Raw genomic sequence first — 19,254 nt, 5'->3', positions numbered from 1 at the left:
GTATCGTTCACCTGCAGGTAATACTGCATGCATCTCCTCAGCCTCCCACACACCGCCTCGTCCGCGAGTAGTCCAACTTCCAGCCTCCATGGTGGGTGCTGAAAGCTGTCCTTACAAAACTGCAGGTCTACCCAGTGCGGAGCATGGTCCGATATGGCAATTGCCGAATATTCTGCCCCCATCATTCCGGCCAGCAGGTCCCTACTCACAACAAAGTAGTCAATTCGGGAATACATCTTGTGGACGTGGGAGTAGTACGAGAACTCCCTCGCCGTCGGCCGGCTAAATCTCCACGGATCTGCTCCACCCATTTGCTCCATGAACCCTCGCAGTTCCTTTGCCATCGCTGGCAACCTGCCCATTCTTGAGCATAACCGGTCCAAGCTCGGGTCCAGGACCGTATTAAAGTCCCCGCCCATGATCAACTTACGTGAGTCCAGGTCAGGGACACTCCCTTGCAACCTCCTAATAAAATCCACATCGTCCCAATTAGGGGCATACACACTGACCAGGACTACTCTCATCCCTTCGAGTTTACCCCTCACCATAACGAACCTGCCACCCCCATCCACGACTGTGCCCTCCGCCTCAAATTGTACACTTTTATTAATCAGGATGTGAGGCAGCAGTGTTAACCACCGTGCCGCCGTAGGTCATTCCAGTGCTCGAGCGGGGACCGGTGAGACATTTCATAATCTAAGGCCCACGCGTGCATCCAGGTAATGAATGCTTCCTATGCCCGGGCATAAGACTTTGGCACCTTTGAGCTGGATCAGGTCCACCAAGATGCACGGGCTGCAGGATTTGCTGCCATTGCCAGGGTGCGCCAGGTCCTGTCGGGGTTCAATGGCATGCATGTCGACCTGCATGCACCAGGGAGTGCCCTATATTAACAGGAAGGGGTTTCACTCTCTGAATGTTCAGATGATGCGCAACCACTGCCTCAGTGTCATGGTCATGTGCCTGCTACCCAGGGAGCATGCATGCTAGCTACATCCTGGGTCACTCGGAGATCCCCGGTCTTCGAGAACCATCCCAGGACGACGGGTTGGCTTTTGGGGGACATGGGATACCTGCCGAGATACGGAGGCCTGAGACTGAGCCAGAGACCCATTATAATGGTCACTTGGAAGAACAGGAGACCTCCACCCTCGCCATGGCGGCAAGCCCCGGGTTGGCCTCCAGAGCTTCCACCACCCTGACGGTGTCCATTGGGCCCTGGGGACTCCATGGGATGGAGGGGCAGCTGGAATGAGCTCCAGAGCCTCGGAATCATCTGGCGCTTCAAGTCCTGGAGACTCCCCATTGTCTTCACCATGGTGTCAACGCCCTCAGCGCTCCTCAGTGACTGGGCCATGCTCTGGAGTGCTTCAGCAATGTCCACCTGTGTTTGGGACATGTCCCTCATTGACTGGGATGTTATCTATGCCCTCAGCCTCAGACTGTGCCATGCCTTGGACTCCAGGACACATGGCTCAGACATCATGCTCTAGGTTTTCCACTGCGGTCACCACCCTAGCATTGGTGGCCTGAGTGCCACACATTGCCCACACCATCACCTGCACCCAAAGCCTTTGGGAGACCTCCAATCGGCGTTGCAGTCACTGACACCCCTCCTAATTGTCACGGCCGTGGCTTATCATCTGCATCAGCTCTGGGAGAACCTTGCCCAGAGGTTCGGCATCTGACTGGGACATTTCCGACTGCTGTCTCCCGAGGATGTTCCTGCCTCCACCCGATGTACATCAGCAACTGTCTGGTGCTCACCAGGTTTTGGCCCAAAGCCTGTCCACTAATGCCGCCCACTGAAGTGTGTATCTCTGCGCTGGTGGAAGGTGGAGCTCATAGCTGTGACGCCTCAATGGTGGTCTCATGGGAGGTGGGGGTGGGGGAACGACTCCAGGTAGCACGGCCTCATCAGATAAAGATTCTGTGAGAGAATGGACATGTGGTCAGTGAGAGGGAAGGATCATTTTGTCTGACATGAACCACTCAGTCGAGACATGTCATCTGGGTGAAGGGGCAGTGTATCCTCACCTCTCGCGCGGGCCAACCTCACTGTCGGTGACTGCTCTCTCCTTGGGCAACCTGCGATTTCCAACGCAAGTTCCTCATAGGGGGTGAGGACTCAGATCTCTGGCATCCCACCTCCCTGTCTTGGGCTATGTCCTCCAGCGGGGACAAAGAGAGGGCATTTTGAACAGCACGCTTGATGGGTCAGAGGGGATCTATAGCAGGTAGCATGTGTGAGCACCGCACTTGGACATGGAAGGGGTTGTGCTGAAGAACAAACATGAAGATCGGATGTGGGGAGGGTGTGAGGGGTCAGCCAGTGATTTGTGGGGGTGACAGACGGAACTGATGCCAGGGGAGAGCTGGCAACTTACCCTTGCAGCTCGGTGGAGGTCGCTGATCTTCTTCCGACATTGGATGCCGGTCTTCCTGGTAATGCTGCCCGAACTGACAGCCACTGCCTCCCAGGCAGCATTGCTGACCCTGCGGATGGCGCTCCGACCTCCTCGGGGGAACAGGCTGGTCTGTCTCATCCACAGCTTCGGGAAGCCTGGCCAGGTCGGCATTGCCAAAGCAGGAAATAGGTCCACGTGCTGCCATGCTTGTGTGTTGACTGGGAGTGTTGGTGAGGGAATGTTTAAAAGCAGCTCCCCCTCGTTAGCGGATGGGGGAATCAGACGAGGGAGCCAGTAATGGCGAGAATCTCGCGGGGGCTCATTTTTGGCACCAAGTGCCCTTGAACACAGGTTGCGATCCCGCCAACGCGGCCGTCAACACCCTGCCAAACTAGCCCGAGGTGACACTTTGAAATTTTCCCCTTAAATCGCATCCAGTATCTTCCAACCCCATGACATTTATCATTAAGAAGGATAAGGCAGGAAGCTCGTAGGAACCCCATCACCTCCAGGTTGCACTGGAAAAGTGTAGCATTATGATGCATTAGGACAGTGGAAGACATGTTACCCTGTTTGACACCACATTGACTGATCCACAGACAGCAGTGCAGCATTCCATTCGTTTAACATGCCTGTCACATGAAAGGGACTGAGCGACCTAGTTTACAATGTTTATTCCAGAACATAGGTTGCTACACAAGAACACTACTTACCTATCCAAAAGGAACCGGAGGTATTCAGAACAGTCTTGCTGGGATCCAGGGGTGAACCATGGTGGCCTTGATTCTTCAAAGAAGCTCTGTGGAGCGTATGCTGCTCTCTGTTAGCACAGTAATGGATACTGAATATTTAACACCAACTGAAATATGTAGAAGCTGAACATCCAAAAATGTTGCTATTTTTGTCACATTTTGATTATTTTTTAACAAGACAGACTGCAATTAAATTTGCAAATACGTTTTAACAATGCATAAACTCAACCATAAAAAACACTTAACACTTGGCATGCTTAAGTGCCAAACACTTACTGCAAATGCCAATCTTTAAATATTTCTGTGAACAAGTTCCAAAGATGAGCATCAAAACACTAACTTCAGCTTTTAATTTAACATGAAAATTTCTACCAGTCTTTAAAACAAGTAATTTTTCCCTATTCTGCACATTTGCAAGTTCAGTATTAATGGCAAAACATCCTGCTAATGTCACAAAAATTGTAATATCCATTTCCCCAAGTCAAAATGAAGAACTCATACCCCAAAGGTTTCGAAATGAGCAATCACTAGATAAAAGCACCTGAATGCTTAGCCATCAGACTGAATTGTAAATGTTCATGAATGGTTGTTTTTTTTTAAAAAAAGAAAAGAATGGTACCTGAGTGTGAGCCAAAAAAGCAAAGAGAAGTTGCAGTTTTCTCATCACAGAACGGGCTCCATTTAGATTCAGTGACAAAACAGATCTTCTGAAACTGAAGGAATTTTGAGAACATTTAAGAAACAAAGCTACTTTCTAAAATGTGACCCTCCCCACAAAAAAAGCAACAATGAGTAAACTGTGGCTGAGTACTATTTTTACAGAATTGTTACGTTTCTCGTTCTACTGAACATTCATCGATACTACATGCTTGCAGCAATACTGCAGTTAGCAGTCTCAAACCAGTGTCTGGGAAACTGGGATCCATGGCAGTGGATAGCTCAAACAGCATGTCTTCTTCAAAAAGTATCCATTGGGATTCAGGTATTGCCGGCAAATTGCCCACCCCTAATTGCCCTGGAGCAGGTGGTGATGAGCTGCATACACCTGGGTGGCTCGCTAGGTGTCAGAGAACAGCCAAGAGTGCCGCATTGCTGTGGATCTGGAGTCACACGAGCGAAGGAGGGCAGATTCCCTCCCTGAAGAGCATTCATGAACTAGATGGACTTTTACAACCATCCAGTAGTTTTAGGATTATGGAGAGCAACATTTGATTCCAGATTTATTAATTGACTTTAAATTCCATCAGGTAGAACTCATAACTCCAGAGCATTGCTCTGGGCCTCTGGATTACTACTAGCCCAGTAACAGTACCATGACGCGACCATCCCGTAAACTCAGGCTGGGATCAGCAACGAAGGACCTCTGCACATACAGCAGATTTTTATAGTGAGAAAACTGCAAGGTCGGAGCGTCTGCTTTCCTCTATCGCTTAAGAATATCTATGAAGGCAATAGCCATCCCAAGTATTTAAAAAATGCACTAACACTGCATCCAATAGGAATCAATCCATTGTGAGATGGTGTCCAGCAAGTGGGACCCAACTGACTGCTGTAATTGACAATTTGATAGGAATACTGATCCAAAATAATTTTGCATTCAGCAAAAATGGCAATATAACTGGGCTCTGAATCTCCTCACCGAGTCCACATTATGTTAACAAGCTACAATTGGGTCAAGTTTACAGTTGAGTATTAAAACCTTAATTTCAGTGCAATATACTAAAGCGAATTCCACCACTTACTCTGTAGCCATGAATAATGCTTGAATGACACTGTTCATATAGCATGTATTGCCCAGGTTTATTAACCCTGTTTTTCCAGTTTCAGATTTTCCCGAAAGCCTCGACAAACAAGATGCCAAAGAATTTGAGTGCGACGTCCAAGCACTTTGATTAAGAGTCATCTTCATCTTCTCTTCGGAAGGTTTTGGCAAATCCTACAAAGACAAATTTATATTCAGTTATCGGTCAATGTAGTCTCATAATCCACTATATGACAACAAAAACCCAGATTATGCAAAAATGTCAATTCCTGAGCAACAGATGAACACAAGAATACCAAATATATTTGAGTGACAGTTGGCCTCTTTGATGTACCATCTTAAACAGGGGGTGAGACAATAGGAGAGGGTGGATATAAACCTCTCAAATATTACTTGTGTAATATGCTTAGGCTAAAATTTTGTCTCAGAAACTCAATTTTTACGTAAGTATACACCATAATAACAATGTTAATAGGAATAAATGGATGAAAATTAGTTAAACAAAAGTTAAACCAAGTGAATGTTTGGAAAGTGAAAACAAGGTTCATACTGTCAGTGACATTCACTTTGTAGGAGATCAAGTGTACTGACCAAAGAAGAAACTTGGACAGTGCCTGAGCATTTTCCCCCCTATAAAAATAAATCAATAACTCGAAACAATTGTAGAATTACTAAGTTTATTTATAATTAAAAAAATAAAAAATTTTTAGAAACCCACGCAAACACGGGGAGAATGTGCAAACTCCACACGGACAGTGATCCAGAGCCGGGATCGAACCTGGGACCTCGGCGCCGTGAGGCAGCAGGGCTAACCCATTGTGCCACCGTGCTGCCCCGTAAGTTTGTTTATAATTTGAAGCACAATATGGAATATTACCTGATTTTTAAAAAAATTACTTTTTCTGAGTTACCAAGCCAGGGCTCAGAGTGTGGGTCAGGGGCGAACCCCTAATCCAGCTCCTTGCCTGCTCCAAAAACCAATTCAAATTCAAATTGAATCCAATTCATGGACCCCACAAGAGAGACATACCAGGTCTGAGCCAAAGGCATACTACACTTGATCTTAGCCAAAAGGCCGAGAAGCGATTTACCCAATTTTTTTTACAGAAAGCTGAGAAATTATTATTGTGAGTGATGATTAGGTTATCATAGCCGAATGATCATTGACTATCAGTACTATAATCAAGATGGTTTCCGGTGCCTGCGTGGGTTTCCTCCTGGTGCTCCGGTTTCCTCCCGCAGTTTAAAGATATGTCAGTTAGGTTGACTGGCCATGCTAAATTGCCCTTTAATGTCCACGGGTTAGGTGCGGTTATGGGGCTAGGGTGTGGGAGTTGGCCTAGGTACGGTGCTCTTTCAGAGGGTCGGTGCACAATGGCCTCCTTCTGCACTGTAGGGATTTTGTGATCCTATGATGGGGGCATCGCTGGCTAGGCCAGCATTTATTGCCCACTCCAAATCGCCTTGAGAAGCTAGCAGTGTGTTACTTTCTTGAACCGCTACAATCCATGTATGCATGTTCGGAAGGGAGTTCCAGGATTTTGACCCAGTGATAGTGAAGGAAGGGTGATATATTTCCAAGACAGGCAGCGTTCCCATTTACCCGTCTTTCTAGGTGGTAAGGTCATGGGTTTGGAAAGTGTAGTCAAAGAACCTTGGTGAGTTGCTGACTTGTGCCTTGTAGGTGGACAGGCTTTGGGGAGTCAGAAGGGGAGTTACTCTTTGCAGAATGTCCAGCCTCTGACCTGCTCTTGGAGCCACAGTATTTATATGGCTGGTCCAGTTCAATTTCTGGTCGATGCTGAACCCTAGGATGTTGATAGTAAGGGTTTCAGCGATGATAATGCCACTGAATGTCAAGGAAAGTTGGTTAAATTCTCTCTTGAAGAAGATGGTCAACACCTGGCACTTATAAGACATGAATGTTTCTTGCCACAATACAGTGAGGTGCTATGAGATGTGAATGGGGATTATCACAGAGAATGAAATGAAATACATCTGCATAAAGCTTTTTTTTCTAAAAATGCAGAGAATATATGAATTGTACTTCTGCACCATATGAAGTGAATAGAAATTAAACTTGAGATGCGATTCTTGGATCTTAGTGAACTGCAAATTTGCAGCTCTGGGAATTATACAACATACTTCAGATGGTCAAGTTCAACACAAAGTTAGAATGGATAAATGCTGGAATAGCTGCCATTAATTCACATTACCTTTCATGAAGCTGCAAGTTGATTTGGTTGTGACCTACTTTTTGTTATTAAAATCTGAGAAAATGCGGCAGGGGCTGGATTTTACACTCCACTGCCAGCAAGTTTGAAGGCAGGTAATGGTGGATGACCATGTAAAATCCAGTCTTCCTGCTGTCTACCCCAACCAATGTTAAATTTTATGTGACGGGGGCGTAGACAATAGCGACCCACCTTTGGGCCCGTTGAGGCCCCCGAATGGCCAATTAAAGGACTCATCGCACTGCCACTGGTATTTTATCCACGGCTGGGGGAGGCCCACACTATGTGGGAAACCCAGCAGCTTCAGCTGCATGAACTGGTGTTGGGCAAGTATGAAGGAAAACCTGCTTTATGGACGCCCTGGGCTCATCGAAGGCTACCGCTCCCCCTCACTCCGTAAAAGTCACTGCTTCCCATGCCTCTTAAACCTGACCCCCACCCCCTTGCTAAGACCCCCAACCTTGGATTTACTCGGAATGGTCTGTAGTCCCAGCAGTGGTTAGTGCTCCCAGTCTGATTGACTGGTAGCTCTCCAATACAGGACTTCCTTCTTAGTCGGAGGTCTCACCTAAAGGCTGTTAACACTGCTTTGGGGGTGGGTGGGGGCCACTATAGCGCCCAGTAAGATCCAATCCCAGTTGCTTCCGGCAATTAGTTCTCAGGCTCTTACCTTAATGGCCTCTAGAATAGGTTCATAGAGATCAGGGAACCCAGAATACTGATACATCATACAGTGCACCAACTCAGTCAACTGCATGAGGAAGATTTTACCAGTCGGCGAATCTTCGTCTTTCAGGAACTGAACTAGCTTTATAGTGTGAGGAACAATCTGTGGAAAGATCAGTTCATGGAGTTACACATGTAAAATCTTGGATATTTACATACGTGCAAAGTAACATTTCTTTTGTTTATGGCAATCGATTGCTGTCACATTGTGACTGGAGTCTTTTATTTTCTTTCATAAATTGGTTAAATTTGTTACTTTTGTTATCCAATCATATTACAAAATTTAACTTTGTTATACCATCGCAAGTAGAATACTGTTCTCATGATAGTTATTCACCCATCACACTATATATTCATAAATTTTTTTAAATATCCAATAAAAATCAAATTCATAAACTTGGCTCTGACAGCACCTTGTCATGCGCCCTGCAAGATTTGTATCTGCCCTTGATTCCGCTGCTACCTTGTCTGAAGGCCTTCTGACACTGCCCTCCAGTTCAAATTCTCAATACTGTTATTTGCAGATTGGAAACTGTAACTCCCAAGCAACTGGCTGAAATGTGGGCAGGACTGCCATTCCCTGGAGTTACTGCAGCTTTTCCACTGCATTCCTGTTGTGTGATCCTATTTGCCCATTCAGTACCCTGGGTGGTTTGTCCTAACCCTCAATTCATGTCAACTCGGTTGTAATGCTATCATGTCCGTGCCCTACAGTCCCGCTGCTAACCTTGGCCTTCCCCATGCTCTCAGTTCCTGGACTTCACTGCTCCAGGTCACTTCGGGCCCATTGCTTTACCCACTTTCACACTCTGCTGCACTCAACCAGGCCTGTCATCACGTGCAATAATCCTGATCTTAAACATAAAGAGGAATGGAAGTGGAGAATCACACCGAGCTTGATTCTTGGTTATCGCAGCAGCAAAGGAAGAATTTACCATGCTGACGAGGTCATAAACGTATCAAGCTAAAATTTCTTGTTTCTGACAGTTAACCCAGAGTCCTTTTTTTTTTAATGATGAGCCAATAATCCTGCAATGGACCACCATCTCACTCCAAGAATATTAAGCTGCCTTCATGATATTTTTCTTTGGAGTTTGTCGCAATGTAATTTCGTTAATAGAGAGTGAATTGTAAATGTGAAGTAATTTGTTGACTGCAAATATGGAATAAGCTATTCGTAGCTATTTAGCTCACTGCCTTTGTGCAATGCTGTGATTACCTACAAAATAGTCACTGTCTTCAAAAAACTGACAACTTTAATAGCCAAGTGAGAAATCAAGCTTTATATACTTAGTATTTCTACTAGGACAATATTTAAAGAAAGGAAATAGTTTTAAAAAGCTAAAGCACCCTGTACTTCTGACAAAAGGATTTCAGGCAAAATGTTAACCTGATTTTTCTCTCTTCACAAATACTGATGGGCCTGCTCTATTTTTCGACAAGTTGTTCTTATTGTATCATTTTGCAAGGTGCCTTTTTGAAGAGTACAGTGAAAAACAGTAACAGTTTAAAAAAAACAAGGATGAGAAAGGGACATTCGGCCCATTCAAGCTCATCTATTTCATATCCTATCACTTCAATTACAGCATTCAACCATATTTTGGTGCCTCTCTAATGTCTATGATTTCGTATGGCAGATTATTCCAAATATACACAGCCCGCCTTAAAACTAGCTTTAAATTTACTTCTCGCTAATTTTAATTTATGTCTTTTGGTCCGACACTCCTGATTACCCTGAAGTAACATTCGCGTTTCGCTGTTTCTGCATGATTTAATATTTCATGTCATTCAACAAAGTTTCTCTTCAACTAGCGTCCTTCTAGAAGGTGGAACCTGACAGTCTCTAATCTTTCCTGAATGCTCACTTCCGTTATATTTGGAGTCAAACTTGTTACTTGCCACTTCGCACTCCTTAATATTCGTCACTGCATCCCAAATGTCTCCCAGTTAGAGCACTATTTTTCTTTTGTGGTGTGGGCAACCAGAACTTAGCACAAGGTCAAAAATGTGGCCTGAGAGCTCACTTTGGAGTTGTAACATAAGCTCCAACCATCTATATTGTACTGCTCTTGCTAGATATCCCAGCACTTCAAAAGCAAAATTGCTTCAGTACGTTATCTCGACAATGAAACTATTACTTTGTCTCCAACTCCACTCATTGTACCCTCTCCATCCATCTGCAATAAATTTAGCAATGCCAAATTTAAGTTGCATTTAGTCTGCCCAATTGCTTAACATTAATAAACGTTTCGACAAACCTTTTGTTAAGTCTTCTCTCGACTGCTCCTAATTTAGTGCGCTAATCTTACATTTAGTTTTGATAGGAAATTAATAAAACACAAAAAAAACAGAAGAACAGTTAATGCTCACAATGAAGCCAGTTATGAAATAGCAACTGTTCTCCATTTTGACTAGCTAACCTTTTCTTACATAAAAAATCTTATAAATATTTTCTGAAGTCTTAAAGTAAAGTATAATGACACAGAAAGCAAAGGTATGTACCAGGAAAGAAAATGTTTTCTTTCTGAACAGCACAAGTAGAATAACTTACTAAATGAAAGGCTTCTGGAGAATGCTGAAAACTGAGCAGCATGTGGGATAGAACCGTTAAAGCACCAGGCCGCACAATAGGATACCAAAGACGATGGAATACCTAACACAGAAAATATATTCATCAATTAGTAGCCATGAAATAATGTTTTTTCACAAATTTGTTCACTATGGACTCGCTTCAGTAAACCTTTGCTTGGATCCACCGGGTTATTAGTCATCCTTCAGGGCCTTAGCAGGTAATCATTACTCATGCACATGTTTGCACAGTGGGTATTCAAACTTTTGGACCAAGAGAAGCATCCCAGCTGAGCCAGATACAGCCCTCACCCACTCTCCTACTTTTGAAAGACGATATTGGTAGCAATCAACAGCAAAGGCCACGTTCAATTTTCTTCTCCATGATCTAGGGACAGGTGGATTTATTTTTATTTGTTTACAGGATGTGGGCATCACTGGTTAGGCCAGGATTTATTGCCCACCCCTAGTTGGCCTTCAGGTGATGGCGAGCTAGCTGCATTCTTGAACCGCTGTGTTCCTTCAGATGTAGGTACACCAACTGTGCTGTTAGGGAGGGAGTTCCAGGATTTTGTCCCAGTGCCAGCAAAGGAGCGGCGATATGTTTCCAAGTCAGGGTGTTGAGTGACTTCTCGGGCCTCTACCACCACCTAGCTGAGATCAGCTACCGCAGTGTAGAACAGAGATTGGATCTCTGTACTGGAGACCGGCCTGTGTACATGGCGCTCCACCACCTCACCCACAACCAAACTAAGTTGATGTTAAATTTAATTTGCAATTGGTGAACTCAATTCCATAATTATGTCATTTTATTTTTTGCTGCATCCTCTACTTCTGCCTCAGAAGACGCCGTTCTACCATTTATTAAAAATGTAATTGGAAAAGAAAATTTTCAAAAAAAGGCAATCAACTTTGGAAATTCTCATGGTTCTCTTTATTATAATTGTGGAGATCCAAGGGAAAGTCTAATGCCTAGTCTTCGACCTGACACACTTCTGGGATGGAGAGACGGAGAGAAAAAAAATCATGGTTTTGCTCAATTAAATTCTTAAGCGACTGTAACTGCAATTCCCCATTTTTAAACACACAAGACTTCCACCAAACAGCTATGAGCTCAGTGAATGGCAAATAAAGCAGTATTTCAGGAACACAGCCAAGACAAGACAATTTATTGCATTCATATTATCAGCAGCTGTAGGCACAGAGTGAGCAGCACAAGTACAATAAATTCTGACCCTGGAGCAAACAAGAAAATGTAAGGTTGAAAAGGATATTAGATAATGCGTTCTTTCAGGGTAAATAGATTACAACGGACATGCTCCTGCTTTTATCATGCATACTTGCTGGTTGCGTGGATGCACAATTGTTTGAAATGATGCAGAGGTTAGAAAATGGGGAAACTGTTTTCAATGATATGAAATGGACGGTAGCATAGTGGCTAGCACAATTGCTTCACAGCTCCAGGGTCCCAGGTTCGATTCCCGCCTTGGGTCACTGTCTGTGCGGCGTCTACACGTTCTCCCAGTGTGCGCGTAGGTTTCCTCCGGGTGCTCCGGTTTTCTCCCACGGTCCAAAGATGTGCAGGTTAGGTGGATTAGCCATGCTAAATTGCCCTTAGTGTCCAAAATTGCACTTCATGTTGGGTGGGGTTACTGGGTTATGGGGTAGAGTGGAGGTATGGGCTTGGGTAGGGTGCTCTTTCCAAGAGCCGGTGCAGACTCGATGGGTGGAATGGCCTCCTTCTGCACTGTAAATTCTATGATTCTATGACTCGGCTATCAGTGGATGATTGGGGTGGGGGTGGGGTGGGGTGGGGGTGGGTGGGGGAGTATAAGGTACTTCAGTTGCTTTGTGGCAACCCCCATCATTCTGCGTCACTAAAATCGTCCCAACACTATATTGCACCATATTAAAATTTCTTTCAAGTTTCTTTTCAGTTTTTCTGTATTACCTTAAACGTTGATACTTTTAATGCTGTAATCTTCCACATAATTAATGCAACAGGTAGTTTCAATGCTGAGATATCAACAACGCCTCTCAAGTGACGCGAACAGTCTTTAAATTTGAAGATTGATTACTTTCATTGGAGGTGTGCAGGTGTAAGAGATATAATTTACCACTAAATTGGCTGTTTGTATAAACATCTGACTAACAGTTTCTTCAGCAGATGGTGAGGGTCCATATTGACGGGTGTATGCAGGTTTTCACAAAATGCTCACACAAAATTTCTCTCCCGACTCAAATTACATGTTAAATCTGCTTCACATCTCTGTATTAGTATTCGTACAATCACATCGGCAACAGTCATTTCCGTGTTTGGTTCTCTTTATGGAATAGCTACACTTGTTCGTCCCCCCCCCCCCCCCCCCCCCACCACTTACTTGTTCGATCTTAAGCAAAGTGACATCTATGAGGATAGTGAATTTCTGGACCGAAGCCAATCCTTTGAGCAGCGCAATCACCCACGTCTCGACATGCTGAGCTAATGGCCAGGACAGCCAATCAATCATTCTTCAGGAGACAAAAAAAAAATAGAACCAGAAACATTCAAACTCTACATATCGATGTTTCAAAATACTCCCTTCGCTGCTGCATATTCAAGTAAACGTTTATTTATTTGCGTCAATTTAACAGTATTGTAAATAAGCATTCTAGAATTTATTTCTTAAACAAAAGCTACCTGTAGCGCTTTTTAACTGCGTTGCCTATAAATTTCCCACAAGGCCAATTTCCATTTGCTTGATATTTACCTCACATTAAATATAACAGGAGTAGACCACATGCACCCCCCCCCCCCCCCCCCCAACCCACCCCTCCGGCCCAACCAGAGGCGATGGTACAATGGTATTGGAAAGGTAATGGTATAGGGGAGGTGTTGCAGTGCTATTGTTCCCTGCATTGTTTTCTCTTGGGGGGACGAGTAGAGTTTTTGTTGGCATCCAAATGTATATGGTATAGCCACAGGTCAAGAGGCCGAGAGGCAGAATTCCTGTTGGTGTGGATCCCGCATAATGCAATTTCCTTCTGAGACAGAGGTAGAATTCCAGTTGGCAAATAAGGGGTGGTGCCGTTTTCCACTACTTCTGACCACCCATCTGAAGACATGAAGTCTGTATCGCATAAGTTCATCTTTTGTTCTTTTGCTCCTTTAGGTAACTGATAAACATATTGTTGTTTTATTTTATCCTTTATTCAATAAACTTTGATATTATTTGCTCAGTGTCTGAGTCTTTGCCTGATGGTTATATCTCTGTTGAGTTAAGACAGTTAAGGGTTAATTTAGGATCCAGTAATTAAGCTGCACGCGACCAAATTAAAATCAGTCTAAATTTATCAAAACACCCTCTATTTTTTTTAGAAAACTTAAAAGATAGAATATTCCCAGCTCCATGCTCGCATCTCTCCATTCAGGTTTAAGCCCTGACCAAAATCACTGTTCTGTGACTCAATTTAAAATTCTTATACTCCTACAGTTGTGTGTGTTTAATACATTTGTGCCTCTATCGCTCATCTCTATCGTAATAACCCCTCCAAAATTGTGTGTCCTCGGATTCAGCCACCGAAGCACCCTCTCTCTATTCGCCCAAGTGTAGTAGCTGTCTCTTACGTCGCCTAGGCCCCATGCTCTGGAATCCCCTCCATAAACATCTTCACCTCCCTTTCCTACTTGGAGACTTGTTCAAAAAAGCGCCTCCTTGGTCAATCTTTTGGTCACTCTTCCTAATTAATGCCCTCTCCTTTGGCTCATCTTCCAATTGTCTGAAGACGCCTCTGTGAAAAGATTGGGACATTTGCTGCCGGTAAAGGTGCAATACATGTATATGCTAACTGTTGTTGTTGTGTGCTTGGGCAATAGCCACTGGGAATTGGATTGGGAACGTTAACATTTATATTGTTTAGGATCATTATTGCCAGGAAACAATGAGACTTTTATCCCTCCAATTTGAGCTGGATGTGAAGCTAGCTCAAATCAGAGATGAAAGGTTACTGACCATACAATAAAGTGACCTCCCCATATTACAGGGATATGATAGAGCCTTAACGAGATGAGAGACTTGTGTCTGCTAGTTTTGCACCCAGATTCCAGCAAAATCTGGGTGGAATCAGCCAGAGCTGATTCCAAAGAGCATGGGTGAGTTATGCCCGTAGTTACCTACGTTCAAGTTTTCCATGTCAATTTACGCTGGTTTGAGATTCAATTCACCCGAACCTACCCCCTGGCAAAATTTTGATATCCTGCCGATGGTTCTGGTCAGAGAAGCCTCTTCAAATTGCATTTGTTTTCTCCGACACACATTCCCAAGGAAAAGGTACGTTTTAAAATCCTTTTTGTATCAAAAAAATTCTAATTTCCTAGGAATCTGACTCATGCACACCAATGAAGCAATTAAATGTTGAAGATTCTTTAAAGTTGATGATTTTTGAAATCAAGTTACGCATGGGTGGAGAACTGGACACCATTATTAAAAATGATTAGTTGAGGTGATAAACCCATTTTGAACTGCATTAATAGAGAAGACCATTCAGCTCTTCCAGCCTGTTCCGCTATTCATTATGATCGCGGTTATCCCCACTTTCCCCCTATATCCTTTGATCCCTTTAGCCCCAAGAGCTATATCTATCGCCTTCTTGAAAACATACAATGTTTTTGTCTCAATTGCTTTATGTGGCAGCGAACAGAGGCTGACTACTCTCTGGGTGAAATTTAATAATCTTTGTCACAAGTAGGCTTATATTTAACACTGCAATGAAGTTAGTGAAAAGCCCCCAGCCACCACAATCCAGCACCTGTTCGGTTACACATTAAAAAAATAATAATATTTTTATTCATTTATTGTACAGTCACAAAGGTTCCTTCTTAGGTTTCACTATTTACAGTCTCTGCCATCTGGCTGGCTCAGCCTACAATTGCTACCTTGCCCTAATCTCCGCACCCCCTCCCAGTCCTCCCTTGCTCCTTGCTCCTCGCTTCCCCGCTCCGCCCCCCACCCCCCCCAACCCCCACTCCTTGCTCCCCGCTCCCTCGCTTTCCTCTTTCTATCTTTTTCTGGCCATTCCCCCCTGGCTACTGGTTATTTATTTATTTATGTGTTGCCCACAAACAGGTCTGGGAACAGTCGGGAGAATGGCTCCCATGTTTTGTGGAAGCCCTCTTCCGACCCACGGATGGTGAATTTGATTTTCTCCATCTGGAGAAATTCTGATAGGTCAGCCAGTCAGTCTGCAGCTTTGGGTGGTGCTGCTGATCGCCAACCAAGCAGGATTCTACGGCGGGCAATCAGGGAGGCAAAGGCAAGGGCATCCGCCCTCTTCCCCAGGAAGAGATCTGGCTGGCCTGATACTCCGAAGACCGCCACTTTTGGGCATGGCTCCATCCTCATCCCCACCAATTTGGACATTGCCTCGAAGAAGGCTGTCCAGTACCCAGCAAGTCTGGGGCAAGACCAGAACATGTGGGTGTGGTTAACTGGACCTCCTTGGCACTGTTCACATCTATCCTCCACCTCTGGGAAGAACCTGCTCATTCGGGTTCTGGTCAAGTAGGCTCTATGTACCACTTTTAGCTGCGTTAGGTTGAGCCTCGCGCATGTGGAGGTAAAGTTGACCCTGTGCCGTGCTTCGCTCCAGAGTCCCCACCCTATTTCAAACCCCAAGTCTTCCTCCCATTTCCTCCTCGTCATGTCCAGATCGGTGTCGGTCCTCTCCAGCAGTCGTTCGTACACGTCACTACAGTTCCCTCTGCCTAGGATGTCTGCGTCCAGTAGCTCTTCTAATAGTGTCTGTCGTGGTGGTCGCGGGCAGGTCTTTGTCTCCTTTTGTAGGACATTTTTAAGCTGCAGGTATTTGAGTTTGTTGCCTTCAGCTAGTTGGAATCTCTGCATCAGTTCTTCCGGTGTTGTGACCCTACCGTCCCTGACTGTCAATGCCCCCCCCCCCCCGTCTTGTCTCCACCTTTTGAAGGTGGCGTTGGGGAGTGCTGGTGTGAATCTGTGGTTATTGCAGATGGGGGCTTTGTCAGACATTTCGGTCAGTTCGAATTGCTGCCGTAGTTGGTTCCACGTCTGGAGGGTGGCTATCACCACTGGGCTGCTGGAGTGTTTCTTGGGCGGGGATGGGAGTGCCGCCGTGGCGAGAGCCCGGAGAGAGGTCCCCTTGCAGAAGGCCTCCTTCGCACGCACCCACTCGGCCTCTGGCTCCTTTATCCATCCCAGCACACTTTCTGCCGTCGCCACTCAGTGGTAGAATTGTAGGTTTGGGAGGGCTAGCCCTCCCCTGGATTTTGTTTTCTGTAGGACCTTCTTTGTGATCCTAGCATTTACCCCCCCTCCCCCTCCAATACGAATGCCATGATTAATTTGTCCAGTGCGTTGAAAAAGGCCTTGGGGATATAGATCGGGATGGATCTTATTAGGAAGAGGTATCTGGGCAATACATTCATTTTGATCGTCTGTACTCTCCCTGCCAGGGAGAGTGGGAGTGTGTTCCACCTCTGCAGGTCCTTTTTGACTTCCTCTGTCAGACTGGTCAGGTTCCATTTGTGGCTCTCCGTCCAGTCATGAGTGATTTGGATCCCCAGGTACCAGAATTTGTGTCGGGCTCGTTTAAACGGCAATCCCCCCAGTGCTGCCCCTCCCCCTTGTGGGTTCACCGGGCCATCAGTCTGCACGTGAGCATCAGCAAAGTGATGGAAGGAGTATGAACAGTGCCATTCCCCCCCCCGCCCCCCCCCCCCCAACCCTCAAATTGTGCGACCCCTCCATTTTTAATCATTACATGGGTTTTACACAGTACCTGCTCAAAGAGGCGGCTGCATTTGTCCACATAACGAGAGTGACTGCTAAGTCAACAAACAATTCAGTAGCTCAGAAGTGCTTTTGGATTTTCCAGAGTATGTGACAGGTGCTACATACATACATAAAAGTTTCTTCTTTACCTGCAGAGAGCACAAGTCATGCTGGCATCTTTGACGTTTTGATCCGTGATCAGGCTTCGAATGAGAACTGTAATCATTTGTAGTGGGATGTGTTGAACAAGACTTGCGAGGGCAATAGATGGTTCAAATATAGAGTCTGTAAAGCAAACAGATACAGGACTCTTATTTGATGGGTATCATCTTAATTTCAAACCAAGATAGGAATCAGGAAAGCATTCAATAATTGATCTACATACAATAGAGAATTGAGAATTAAGCTGGAGAATTTGATAACTTATTGTTCATTGATTACATTTTCCTTAGAATTCTAAGTCATTCATTCTTAAAGGGGGAGAGACATACAAGTAGCAGACATTTTCAAAATATATGATCTTTGCTCCATTTATTTATGCTTGGAAAGTTCCACTTACGCGAGTCCAGGAGAGAGCAAAGTGGACAGGGAATCCTCACCACCACAGGGGAGGGCGGTGGTGTGATTGGCATCTCAAGAAGTCAACCCCTGGGCAGAGAGCTTTGGAAAGGGTGGCGCGAGAGGATCAAGAGTCAAATTTGTGGCCATCATTTTAAAATAGGCAAAATAAAACCCCACATGAATGTGCCCTCGCATATAGCTGATTGCATGTTCTTCTGCCCCTAGTCAGAGAATAGTTTGTGGAAGAAAGAATCATAGATGGCAAAAGGAAAACTTATTTTTGTAAAGGAAATAAAAGGGAGAAGAAAATTAAATAAACAATCGCTTCAAATAAAAAGGACAATTTCGGAAAGTGAAACTAAACTCTACAGACCAGCAGGGTTCCTGGTTTGATCTCCAGGGTTAGCTGATCTCCGCCAGGCTAATGGCAGTGATGCTTCAAGTGGCTTCACTGCCGTAGGGTGGAGGTGAAGAGAAAATGAGCTCCAGCTGTTGGTGCTAAGTTTGTGACTCCCTGTCGAACACACATGAGCGTTACTGTCAAGTGGCGATCAGATCAGTCTTGATTTTGACACAACAAATAGCTGATTAGCTTACTGACACAAAGAACGACTGTTTTTAAAGTATCGCAGTGCAGTCTTTATCTTGAGTACGAGAATGGAAAAATTGAGGTACGGGACAATCTTCTTTTGAAAACATTTAAAAGTGAATGCTGAACTAAATGGGTCTACAAAAATGAACACTTTTCATTTTTTTTAAAAACTCATTCTTTAACATGTCCCTTACCTGTTGCAGAGATTATTACGAATACCTCTTGTAGAGAAGGCAGAAGTGCACCAGGCTCAGCTTTCCAAATGCTTTGTAGCAAATTGCTTACTTTGTTCACCTGAGAAATAAATCCACGAATCTCTTCCTCCTGTGTTGCATTGCACTGGAACTGAGTTATAGTCCTTACTAGCTGCTGGCAAAACAGCACTGCTGATTTACCCCTTGGGATGCAGTGTACAAAGTCGGACAACAACTCACTCAACCTAGCACACAGCAACGGCTCTGGTCTCTCACAAACTAATCGCAGCACCTCAGTGTGCATGCAGCCAAAGATTTCAAGCACAGAAGGGCAGCTCATTATAAGTTTTAGTCCCATGTGGATATAGTCAATGACGGCGACATCTTTCTTATCCAATGATCCATAACCTTGCTGCAAAAGGTTGAGAATAAAGCCCTTGTTAAAGAACTCTTCAAATTCACAACGATGGTACCTGGCATAGGCGTCAAGTACCTGATGACCCACTTGTTTCTGGAAATTGTCCTCCCCAATTAAAATTAACCTCGTTGTTAGATCAAACATAGCCTTGCATTGTTCTCGGTCAACTGAGTTCTCAGCTGCATCCACCACTTTCTTCACAATCCCCTTCTTCACTGGTAGGGGGTGTGAAGAAGTGATGAGGGCTTCCAGTA

The 19,254-nt window shown here is 44.7% G+C and overlaps 1 protein-coding gene and 1 non-coding gene across 2 annotated transcripts; both read right to left on the bottom strand.

Moving 5' to 3' along the window:
• Positions 1 to 3,121: 3,121 nt before the first annotated feature.
• On the bottom strand, positions 3,122 to 19,246 carry LOC140407738 (ubiquitin carboxyl-terminal hydrolase 38-like; the record flags this gene model as incomplete). The annotated part of the gene is made up of 8 exons (XM_072495028.1): positions 18,583 to 19,246; positions 17,385 to 17,520; positions 12,832 to 12,961; positions 10,434 to 10,535; positions 7,827 to 7,985; positions 4,903 to 5,096; positions 3,780 to 3,873; positions 3,122 to 3,228 (listed from the first exon to the last, which is right to left on the bottom strand). Coding segments are annotated over exons 1-8 (1,484 nt in total), but the record flags the coding sequence as incomplete, so codon positions are not given.
• LOC140407739 (U2 spliceosomal RNA) lies at positions 5,817 to 6,009 on the bottom strand. The gene has a single exon (XR_011939775.1). It is a non-coding gene; the product is annotated as a U2 spliceosomal RNA (small nuclear RNA).
• Positions 19,247 to 19,254: the final 8 nt, after the last annotated feature.

This window comes from Scyliorhinus torazame, unplaced genomic scaffold, assembly GCF_047496885.1.
Source record: "Scyliorhinus torazame isolate Kashiwa2021f unplaced genomic scaffold, sScyTor2.1 scaffold_1921, whole genome shotgun sequence".
Classification (NCBI taxonomy): Eukaryota; Metazoa; Chordata; class Chondrichthyes; order Carcharhiniformes; family Scyliorhinidae; genus Scyliorhinus; species Scyliorhinus torazame.
Note: the sequence above shows the minus strand (reverse complement) of the source record. Positions and strands in the feature narration are given on the sequence as shown.